Source organism: Coregonus clupeaformis, chromosome 21 (assembly GCF_020615455.1).
Source record: "Coregonus clupeaformis isolate EN_2021a chromosome 21, ASM2061545v1, whole genome shotgun sequence".
NCBI classification, from domain to species: Eukaryota; Metazoa; Chordata; class Actinopteri; order Salmoniformes; family Salmonidae; genus Coregonus; species Coregonus clupeaformis.
Genome location: NC_059212.1, coordinates 26,885,238 through 26,897,450, shown reverse-complemented (window position 1 = coordinate 26,897,450; position 12,213 = coordinate 26,885,238). Strand labels below are relative to the sequence as shown.

The window sequence follows — 12,213 nt, the reverse complement described above, 5'->3', positions numbered from 1 at the left end:
TGCTAAATAGCGTTAGCGCAATTGCTTACTAGCTTTAGTGCAATGACTTGAAGTCTATGGTAACAGCTAGCTTTTACCATAGTCATCCAGTCATTGCGCTAACGCTAGCTAGCATTGGCTCGTGAAACTACCACAAACTTCCTTCATACTGGATGCAGAGACATAAATATTGTATCCATGAGAAAATCTGACTTTTGGGAAGTAAATAAAGTGCTTTATTGCAAAATCCCAACGTATCCCTTTAAGATGTAAACAAACTAAACTCACTGGTCTCTCCACAAAACCCAAACTCTAACGCAATCAATCTGGAATATTAGACTCCAGAGGAAATTGAGTATGTATTTCCTAATTAAGCTAACGTGTCTTTAAAGATCCTGTGTACCATATGAAACACATTAACGCTAATGCCATTTACCGGTAACTATAATACGTGCCCGTCCTATGGTGGGAAGTTGATTGGCTTATTGACATGGAGGGGATTTAGATTGATCTTTAACAGAATCCTCAGAGCGTTCTGGAATCCTCTCTGTGTTCTACCTTGCTTGCATTACCATACACAGCTCAGACAGTCAGACAGAGGGATTAGGCTGGGCAGACATTCTCCTAATGATCTGACTGTGGTGCCAGCGGGAGAGGAGAGATACCATCCTCAACCTCTAGACTCTGATTCAGCCTGTCTTATTAGGCTGAGAGGGTTCCGCAGGTCAACACTGCATTTTGTCTCAACCTTTCTTACTAACCGTCCAGAATCCTTCCCTTGTTCCATTTTCACCTTGTATTGCCTTATGGCTATGTCTGAATACCCATACTTGCGTTGTAAATAGGCTTTTTGGGTATGCACATGAAAAAAATATATATAGTAAGTGAAATTTCAAACATTTAGTATGCTTTAAATGCCAGGATGTAATAGCCATTTCAACTTCACTGCATGTTATTGAGGAAGAGAATAGTATTTTCCGACCCACGTGTGTTTGACAACAGCTGATTATCAAGAGAAGGGGACGCAAAATGAACGGATGGCGGGAAGCAACGCAATTGCAAATTAGATTACACATTATCAGTATGGGTGAGCCTAGTATGTTGATATTTGTTGCTTACTGCATAAGCTTCCACTAAACAGTACGTTCTAAATAGTATGTCGTTTTAGTAAGTAGTAAGCAAGACAGATTTCGAACACGGCCAGAATGTCTTGTTGCTGTGTTGGTCTTACTGTACTTGTGATATGAGGGTGAGTCAAAATATGACAGACTTTCTCACACATACAGTGGGGAAAAAAAGTATTTAGTCAGCCACCAATTGTGCAAGTTCTCCCACTTAAAAAGATGAGAGAGGCCTGTAATTTTCATCATAGGTACACGTCAACTATGACAGACAAATTGAGAAAAAAATATCCAGAAAATCACATTGTAGGATTTTTTATGAATTTATTTGCAAATTATGGTGGAAAATAAGTATTTGGTCACCTACAAACAAGCAAGATTTCTGGCTCTCACAGACCTGTAACTTCTTCTTTAAGAGGCTCCTCTGTCCTCCACTCGTTACCTGTATTAATGGCACCCGTTTGAACTTGTTATCAGTATAAAAGACACCTGTCCACAACCTCAAACAGTCACACTCCAAACTCCACTATGGCCAAGACCAAAGAGCTGTCAAAGGACACCAGAAACAAAATTGTAGACCTGCACCAGGCTGGGAAGACTGAATCTGCAATAGGTAAGCAGCTTGGTTTGAAGAAATCAACTGTGGGAGCAATTATTAGGAAATGGAAGACATACAAGACCACTGATAATCTCCCCTCGATCTGGGGCTCCACGCAAGATCTCACCCTGTGGGGTCAAAATGATCACAAGAACGGTGAGCAAAAATCCCAGAACCACACGGGGGGACCTAGTGAATGACCTGCAGAGAGCTGGGACCAAAGTAACAAAGCCTACCATCAGTAACACACTACGCCGCCAGGGACTCAAATCCTGCAGTGCCAGACGTGTCCCCCTGCTTAAGCCAGTACATGTCCAGGCCCGTCTGAAGTTTGCTAGAGTGCATTTGGATGATCCAGAAGAGGATTGGGAGAATGTCATATGGTCAGATGAAACCAAAATATAACTTTTTGGTAAAAACTCAACTCGTCGTGTTTGGAGGACAAAGAATGCTGAGTTGCATCCAAAGAACACCATACCTACTGTGAAGCATGGGGGTGGAAACATCATGCTTTGGGGCTGTTTTTCTGCAAAGGGACCAGGACGACTGATCCGTGTAAAGGAAAGAATGAATGGGGCCATGTATCGTGAGATTTTGAGTGAAAACCTCCTTCCATCAGCAAGGGCATTGAAGATGAAACGTGGCTGGGTCTTTCAGCATGACAATGATCCCAAACACACCGCCCGGGCAACGAAGGAGTGGCTTCGTAAGAAGCATTTCAAGGTCCTGGAGTGGCCTAGCCACCTCCAGATCTCAACCCCATAGAAAATCTTTGGAGGGAGTTGAAAGTCCGTGTTGCCCAGCGACAGCCCCAAAACATCACTGCTCTAGAGGAGATCTGCATGGAGGAATGGGCCAAAATACCAGCAACAGTGTGTGAAAACCTTGTGAAGACTTACAGAAAACGTTTGACCTGTGTCATTGCCAACAAAGGGTGTATAACAAAGTATTGAGAAACTTTTATTGACCAAATACTTATTTTCCACCATCATTTGCAAATAAATTCATTAAAAATCCTACAATGTGATTTTCTGGATTTTTTTTCTTCTCATTTTGTCTGTCATAGTTGACGTGTACCTATGATGAAAATTACAGGCCTCTCTCATCTTTTTAAGTGGGAGAACTTGCACAATTGGTGGCTGACTAAATACTTTTTTCCCCCACTGTAACTCACACATCCTCCTGTTTCATCCTTTAGGTCCAGAGGGTCTGGGATTCAGCATCACGTCGCGCGACGTCCCCATCGGCGGCTCGGCGCCCATCTATGTGAAGAACATCCTGCCCAGAGGAGCTGCCATCCAGGACGGACGCCTCAAGGCTGGAGACAGGCTGCTGGAGGTAAGACCTGAGACCAGGGGATACATCAGTAAAACTCTGTCATTGTCTGATCGCCCTGTTTCTAGATCTCTGTTCTCAATGGTTTATGTTGTGTTAGCCTCTAATACGGTGTTCGTATGTATGTACTTCTGGTACATAGAGACATGTTGTTTAGGCTCATAATAGTGTCTTGGTGTGATCAATTCAAGTGAATGATAGCGTGTTCCTCAGTGTGGGGTTCAGGGGTCAAAATCTGAATGTGAATCTGTATGTTATTAATTGCCGTATGTGTTCCAGGTAAATACAGTGGACTTGGTTGGTCGGACCCAGGAGGAAGTGGTCGCTCTGCTGAGGGCCACGCCCATGGGAGGAGCTGTGGGACTGGTGGTGCTACGACAGGAGGAGGCCTTCCCGGTAGGTCTATCTCTGCTCCCCTAACACCGCAAACTGTACATGCCTAGTCTCTTGGATGCTTAGAAAGTGGAGTCCCCGTTTGTTATAATGTCCCCTACTCTCAGGAAAGTGTGTGTACATCAATATGTATGTCGTTATGTCCTGTGGTTGTGTGTGTCTTATACCCTGTCACAGTTAATCTCCCAAGTTCCCCAGTAAGTATTGTGTTTTCCTTCCATTCTCCTCCTAACACAACATGCCAATGCAGCATGCAGATTGATTGTGCTACTCTGGCACTGCGCTACTCTTTATTGTCCTGGACTACGTCTCAAATGGCATCCTATTCCCTACATAGTGCACTACTTTTGATCAGAGCCCTATGGATCCTGGTCAAATGTAGTGCACTATATAGGGAGTAGGGCGACATTTAGGACGCAACCCTGATCCAGTTATTCTCCGTGGGAACCTGTAGCGCTCCGCTCCCTCAGAACAAATTGGATAGATTGATTGATGGATGGGTGAGAAAGCAGGCAGACGCAGGCAGGCTTGGGACAGACTGAGAAATGCACTTGTTGTTGGGTAGAATATAAATCAGATTCAGCACCCACACAATAGGTCCTGGTCAAAAGTAGTGCACTAAATAGGGAATAGGGTGCAATTTGAGACAACCATGGTATGTTGTCAGAGTGACTAGAGGGTGACTACTCAGTTTGAGATTATAATGGCTCATGCAAACATTAACAGTAAAATGTAATATGCTTATCATATCAATTTATTGTGTTTATATAGACACACCGGGTGTTTTAATTTGTTTTAATTGAAAGGTTTTATAAATACAAATGTTTATTTAATGAAACAACACATCTGGGCTTTTGTTAGTGTGTCTGATGAAAGCAATAGGGAGAGTTAATGCTGGGGTTATTTTTGAGGTCTAAATCACCCTTCCTGTGTTCCAAATGGCACCCTATTACCTACATAGTGCACTACTTTTGACCAGAGGCCCTGGTCAAAGGTAGTGCATTATAAAGGGAATAGGGTGCCATTTGGAACGCAGGCAGTGCCTCCGAGGTTGTTCAGTATTTACTACCCTAGTCATTGGCTACTATACGATCTCCCAACCAAACCGCCAGTGTGCTTCTTAAACACCTGTGCTATTGCGCCAGGCTGAGTTATAGCACAGAGTAGCACTTAAATCCCCCCCTTCTCATAATAATGGGCCAGAATTTTCTCCTCTCACCATTAGTGGATCCCAACCATCACCACCACTACCCAACAGCAGCTTCAATCAACCCCACCACTCTCACCCTCCTCCAACAGTGACAGTTATTACAACTGAAGACGCACACACCTTATTGGCTGGCTGTCACTCTGGCCGGGCCGAGTTAGATGTTGAGCCCAGGGGCATTCATCAGAGCCTCATCGGGATCAATACTCATCTTTTGATTAGTCCAGAGCCATTCTTTCACTCAGGAAGATGCGTCCCAAATGGAACACCCTTTTCCCTATGGGCCCTGGTCAAAAGTAGTGCATTATGTAGGGAATAGGGTGCCATTTGGGACGCAGACTAGATATATCTATCTGCTATCTCATCTGACACACATGACAGGAGGGGATATAAATATTGCACAGCGGAGAGAGAACCTGTTCTACCCCCAGGGGGAACACAGGCCTGGTTCTTCTGACTCTGTAATAGTGGGGTAGAGAGCTGGAGCAGCTACTCTGAGTTATTCCCAGCCCCCAGGCAATGATTACTGATATACTGGTAATATCCATAGAAGGGCTATAGTGGTACATGTGAGTATGTAGTTTGGTAAAGAAATACATTCTATTGGTATGTGTAAACACTGGGTAGCCCACTTCTACTGCGCAGTCTACATTAGGTCAATGGATGATGATGATTAGACATGGTAGTTTTGATTTCTGTCAATCTACTCCAGGGGTATTCAAATGTGAGCCTGGATGTCCAGAGAACTGCTGGTTTTCTGTTCTACCTGAACAATTAATTGGACCCACCTCGTGTCCCAGGTCTAAATCAGTCCTTGATTAGAGGAGAAACATGAACATCAGCAGTGGAACTGGCTTCAAGGTCCAGATTTGAATTAGCCTGATGTACACTGTAGGTGCCCCTCCCTCAGTTAGATTTGATGTTCAGTATTGCTGCATGTGTAATTGACTGCTGTTGTTTCTTCTGTCCCCTGTTTCCTATAGAATGCAGAGCCCCAGATGCAAAGCCCCAGAGATTTGGTAAGAGTCACCTAAACCCTACGTATACCTGTTACCTGTCCCCTATACTGAGTCAGTGGAGGCTGGTGAGGGGAGGATGGCTCATGATAATGGTTGGAATGAATGGAATGGTATCAAATATAAAGAAACCATGAAATGAACCATGTCTCTTCCATTCATTATTTTCCAGCCATTACTTTGAGCCTGTTCTCCGATAGAGCCACCAGCCACCACTGTCCCTGACCCACCTAAAAAGTGATTCATTTATCAAGTGTAGTCAAATAAAATGTACTTTATTGCACAATTCTGCATGTCCAATTGTGCAATGATTTCAAATAAATCTCATTAATTTAGGTTTTCAGTAGGGCACTGTAGAGGAGGACATATTTTCAGTACTTGAATAATCTGCTCAGGGACACTCCCAATGATTCAGTGACATTAACAACCTGGCCACACTCATAGATGACTTTCTCTGAATGCAGTTAAAAGCTCATTGTGCTATTTGTCTTTGTTTGGGGACATTAGGAGACCATTTACATTACTCTCAACTGATGAGAGAAGCCTCATAATTGACTGATCCACTGTTTAGTAGGACTGTATTTAAACATAGAATTGGATCCTTGTTGTTTTTCACCACCTCTGTGTAGTTATACTGTCAAGGTGATTCATTATGAACTATATCAGCCAGCCATTCTCAAGCTTTATTGACCAGCTAATTTGGTGCTTCTGTGACATGTTTAGTTTGCTCCTCAATTCATGCACCTTGGTTGGAAAGCGAGGTAGCAGCCTAGAGTGGTAGTTCCATGTTCCCTGTGCTCCTGTGATACCTGACAGCTGCCTGCATTCATGGTTCTTATCATCAGCACGGTCTGTGGCCAAATGGAGAACACTCTCGGTTATGATCCCAGCTGGCATATCAAACCCATCACTTCATCTCCTGATGATCTAAATATGGGTTTACTTCAGGGTGGCCCTTTCCTTTCCAGTAAACCATTCATACCAGACCAGGAGGTGTGTAATGGTTGTTGTTGTTAGAATTGCCTCATTTGGAACGGCTCCGGAGTGTTATCGTTGTGCTCAGATGAGACACAATCCAGATGAGACAAATCCAGAGTAGGCACTTTAGATCTCCAAGCAATCTCTCACTCCTGTGTGATTTTACAAGCCTCAGCAATGAATTCCTTCATAATGTAGGCCTACACGTTGTACATCTAAAAGCAGTCTCCTCTCTCTCTCTCCTCTCTCTCTCTCTCTCTCTTATGTGTGATTTTACAAGCCTCAGCAATGAATCCTTTTCTTCTTTCCTTCCCGTCATATTCCCTCCATAATGGGCTCCACAATTATACACGGCAGATGTTATCTCTTGTTAGAGGCTTTGTTCCACATGACTCTCAACAACACATTAACGTTATTGTTGTGGTGCCAGACAGACAGCAGCACTGAGGCTCTGATACTAGTACAAAACATGGGCTCTGGTCAAAAGTAGTGCACTATATAGGGAATAGGGTGCCATTTGGGACACAGTCTGTGTGTTTCCGGGTAGGAGACTGTTTCAGCGCATTAGCCCCCCATCTCATCTGATAGGCCCTCCTCCAGTAGCGGAATGGAGGGATGGAGGGAGGCTGGGTGGGATGGAGGGAGGCAGGGTGGGATGGAGAGAGGCTGGAGGGAGGTAGGGTGGGATGGAGGGAGGCTGGAGGTAGGGCGTGCTGGAGAGAGGCTGGAGGGAGGGTGGGATGTAGGAAGGCTGGAGGGAGGGAGGGAGGGTGGGATGGAGGGAGGCTGGAGGGATGGAGCCACGGGGGAACAAAGCTAAGAGCTCCACACAGCAAACGGCATGCTCTCTCTGTACTGGACCAATTAACCTGAGGCCTCACTTGAAGCCATAGCAGCCTGCAGCCACTCTCCCATCCCCCTCCCCATCCCCCCTCTCACTAAAACAGGTCAAACACACAGAGACAATAGGCAACATCACCTTGACCCTCCACATGAATTAGCTCAGCACTTTAGCAACGTTAATAATTAATACATGTATAATCGCTGTTAATAATAGATTATCTCTCTTTGTGAGGCAGGATTATTGTTGACCCTATGGGGGCTGTTGACCCTATGATGGCTGTTGACACTATGGGCCCTGGTCAAAAGTAATACACTATATAGCGAATAGGGTGCCATTTGAGATGCACCCATGGACACGGTTAGTTGTCACTGCTGCTGACATGTTTGGGGTTTGTTGCTTGTGTGGCGTTGCTACCATGGCATGATGTGTGTGTGGAATGTAACCGTAGGTCTTACTGTTCCCCTCTCCAGCGTCGCTCGGTGAGGGAGGCCATGTCGGCTACGGCGCCCCACTGGCTGACTGAGGTAACCACCCACAAGTGGCTGTGTCCCAAATGGCACCCTTTTCCCTATATAGTGCACTACTGTAGTGCACTATATAGGGAAAAGGGTGCCATTTGGGATGCACAGAGTGCCTCTGCATGACATCATCACGCTGCTCTTTGGGACTGAATCAATCAGGAACCATGAAGCAAAAGTAACACTGTTTGAACTGTCAATTGAGCAGTTTATTAGGACTGCCTAAGTAACAGTAAATGTGGCCGTGGGTGGGTATGCCATGTGGTCTGTATGGTCTGTTACTATGTGCTGATTTAGGAAGTAACTGCCTTTTCACCTGCCGTCGCAGGGCAAGACTGATCTAATACTTATATACAGTGCATTCGGAAAGTATTCATACCCCTTGACTTTTTCCACATTTTGTTACCTTACAGGCTTATTCTAAAATTGATTAAATAAATGTTTCTCCTCATCAATCTACACACAATACTCCATAATGACAAAGCGAAAACTGGTTTTTAGAAACATTTGCAAATGTATTATAAATAAAAAAACAGAAGTACCATATTTACATAAGTATTCAGACCCTTTGCAATGAGACTCGAAATTGAGCTCATGTGCATCCTGTTTCCATTGATCATCCTGTGGTAAGTTTTATTGATTGGACATGGTTTGGAAAGGCACACACCTGTCTATATAAGGTCCTACAGTTGACAGTGCATGTAAGAGCAAAAACCAAGCATGAGGTCAAAGGAATTGTCCGTAGAGCTCAGAGAAAGGATTGTGTCGAGGCACAGATCTGGGGAAGGGTACCATCAAGACTCTTCCTAGAGCTGGTCGCCCAGCCAAACTGAGCAATCGGGGGAGAAGGGCCTTGGTCAGGGAGGTGGCCAAGAACCCGATGGTCACTCTGACAGAGCTCCAGAGTTCCTCTGGGGAGATGGGAGAACCTTCCAGAAGGACAACCATCTCTGCAGCACTCCACCAATCAGGCCTTTATGGTAGTGGCCAGATGGAAGCCACTTCTCAGTAAAAGGCACATGAAAGCCCGCTTGGAGTTTCCCAAAAGGCACCTAAAGGACTCAGACCATGAGAAACAAGATTCTCTGCTCTGATGAAACCAAGATTGAACTCTTTGGCCTGAATGCAAAGCGTCACATCTGGAGGAAACCTGGCACAATCTCTACGGTGAAGCATGTTGGTGGCAGCATCATGCTGTGGGCATGTTTTTCAGCGGCAGGGACTGGGAGAATAGTCAGGATCGAGGGAAAGATGAATGGAGCAAAGTACAGAGAGATCCTTGATGAAAACCTGCTCCAGAGTGCTTAGCACCTCAGACTGGGGCAAAGGTTCACCTTCCAATAGGACAACAACCCTAAGCACACAGCCAAGACAATGCATGAGTGGCTTCGGGACAAGTCTCTGAATGTCCTTGAGTGGCCCAGCCAGAGCCTGAACTTGAACCCGATCGAACATCTCTGGAGAGACATGAAAATAGCTGTGCAGCAACGCTCCCCATCCAACCTGACAGAGCTTGAGAGGATCTGCAGAGAAGAATGGGAGAAACTCCCCAAATACAGGTGTGCCAAGCTTGTAGCGTCATACCCAAGAAGACTCAAGGCTGTAATCGCTGCCAAAGGTGCTTCAACGAGGGTCTGAATACTTATGTAATTGTACTTACTTATGCTTATGCTTTGTCATTATAGGGTATTGTGTATTGATTGATGAGGGAAAAAAACAATTAATCAATTTTAGAATAATGCTGTAACGTAACAAAATGTGGAAAAAGTCAAGGTGTCTGAATACTTTCTGAATGCACTGTGGTCTGCGTCTCAAATGGCACCCTATTCCCTATATAGTGCACTTCGAACATGGCCCAATGGCTTTGGTCAAAAGTATTGCACTATATAGGGAATAGGGGGCATTTGGGACGCACACTAATAATATCCGTTAACTTTCTGTTTTGTTTGTGCTATTAAGTTACACTGTGTTACTGTAAGTTGATATTGAAAAGCCATCAGTGCCAGTTACCCTGTAATGTAATGTAAAGCCAAGTCACATTGATCTATGGTCACACAGACACATTTCGTCTCCCTCGACTCAGATTAATAATTGTTGTTGCTCTTTCTGCCCCCGCTCTCTACCTCACATGCACGCAACACGCACACACACAGCACGCACACACACACAGTGTTATTTGTGCCCCCTTGCAGATGCGGCTGCATTCATGTCTCTAGTGTGTGAATGTATGAGTCAATCAGAGGGCCCAGTGACTCTAGGGGAGAACAAGCTCTTGCCTTAATTAAAGTGATGTTTCAAGCTGCCACCTGTTCCTGCACATACAGCACACAGTGACTGGGAGCAGCTGCTAGCTGGGTAATTACCATCACACAGTCACAGAATAGGAGAGGAAGAGGACGTGGATGGCTCTGGAGTCTAATTCTAATCTGAAGTCATTCTAATCTTGTGTGTACTGCACAATGTGAAATGTGTGTGTGTGTGTGTGTGTTTTAGGTGATTTGGCAGGGACTGTATTTGCGAATATGCCTCAAAGATGGAGTTATTAAAAGACCCATTACCTGCATGTTCACCTCACATAACGGTGATTATGCAGGACTGAAAGGTGAAGTCCTTGTCTTTGCTCACTGTTCCACTGTTTAATGACTCACTGCCCCCTCCATGAGGAGTGTTACTATGACCTCCGTCGTGTGTGTGTGTCTCTCTTTGTGCATGCACACACACCTCCACATCAGTCTGTCTGGACTCCTGTCTGTCTATCCCCCAGGTGTTTTGATATTCATGGTCTATCAGCATGCGCTCTAAGGCAGATAGTAAGAGAGAGAGAGAAGAGCTGCTTTAAAAAGAGCCTCCGAAGCACTCAGTGCTCTCCACATGGGCTCCCTCCAGCAATTACACCCTCCACTGCCTCCTCATTTCTCCACTCCTCTTTGCGCTTTTAATTCGTTTCAAGTGACTTTTTGATTCAATCAAATCGACAGGTTTGTGTGGGAAAGTTGAGAGTACGCCTCTAATCGTTTCAGGTGATGCTGTTCCGAGCGATGGGGGGTGTGAGTGAGGCCAGGTGTGTATAGGAGCCAGGGCTGTAGGGGTTGAAATTGGGGACGGGGGTGGAGGTGTCCTTTTATTCACTCTGTGGAATACAAAGCGCCTTGCAGCCTGGGTTGCTGAGGAGAGGGGAAGGACGGCAGTTCTGCAATTGTGTTCCACATGGATTCATCCTCTCTCTCCCTCTATCTCACTGTCTCTCTCTCCCTCTATCTCTCTCTCACCGGCTCTCTCCCAACCCTATCTCTCTCTCAGCTATCTCTCTCTCACCTATCTCCCTCTCCCTCTATCTCACTGTATCTCTCTCCCTCTATCTCCCTCACTGTCTCTCTCCCCCTCTCTCTCACCTATCTCTCTCTCACTGTCTCTCTCTTCCTCTGTCTCTTTCTCCTCTCTTTCTCTGTTCTCTCTCTTTCTCTCTATTCCCTCACCCGCTCTCTACCCTTCTCTCTCCCCAAAGTAATTCAATCTCTCTCTCTCTGCAAACAATGGGAGCAAATGAATGTATGACACTGAGCTTGATTATGACTGCATTCATTACACATGCTCATAATTGCTAGTAGTTTAGTGTGCCGATTTATTCAGAGGACAGCTGTCAATTGACAAGGCAGAGAACAGCTTTTTTGTTATTCAATGATGCTCAGGCACCTGTTGCATTTTGTGATATAGCATATGTGTCTGTTTCTGTGTGTAGATAATGCACTTAATTATATACATTATAGTGCCTTTCTGGTGCCTGTGAGGTGATCACAGAATCAAATCAAAATTGATTTGTCACATGCTTCGTAAACAACAGTGAAATGCTTACTTACGGGAAAATATAGAAAAATTATAACACGAGGAATAAATACACAATGAGTAACGATAACTTGGCTATATACACGGGATACCAGTACTGAGTCGATGTGAAGGGGTATGAGGTAATTGAGGTAGATATGTACTGTACATATAGGTAGGGGTAAAGTGACTAAGCATACTTAATATGATCAGATACTCACTCAGTAGCTCCATTCTTCTGCCAATGTGTTTAGTCACAATGTCAATGTAGGCTCTGTGTTGCTACAGAAGGCCATAATACATACCGAATACCAACTTCTAGGATCTCTATGATAGACAGTGTATCCAACCTTAACCCCAAGAACTCCCAATGACACACATGTTCATGCTGAAATTCTCTCA

At 44.8% G+C, this 12,213-nt stretch overlaps 1 protein-coding gene across 1 annotated transcript in view; it reads left to right on the top strand.

Annotated features, from left to right (window-relative positions):
* The window catches only part of LOC121535161 (partitioning defective 3 homolog), a 222,031-nt gene that overhangs the window by 119,945 nt on the left and 89,873 nt on the right, over nucleotides 1-12,213 (top strand). Inside the window, 4 exon segments of the mRNA XM_041841940.2 lie at nucleotides 2,897-3,036; nucleotides 3,313-3,429; nucleotides 5,617-5,652; nucleotides 7,942-7,995. Coding sequence (XP_041697874.2) covers nucleotides 2,897-3,036; nucleotides 3,313-3,429; nucleotides 5,617-5,652; nucleotides 7,942-7,995 — 347 coding nt within the window.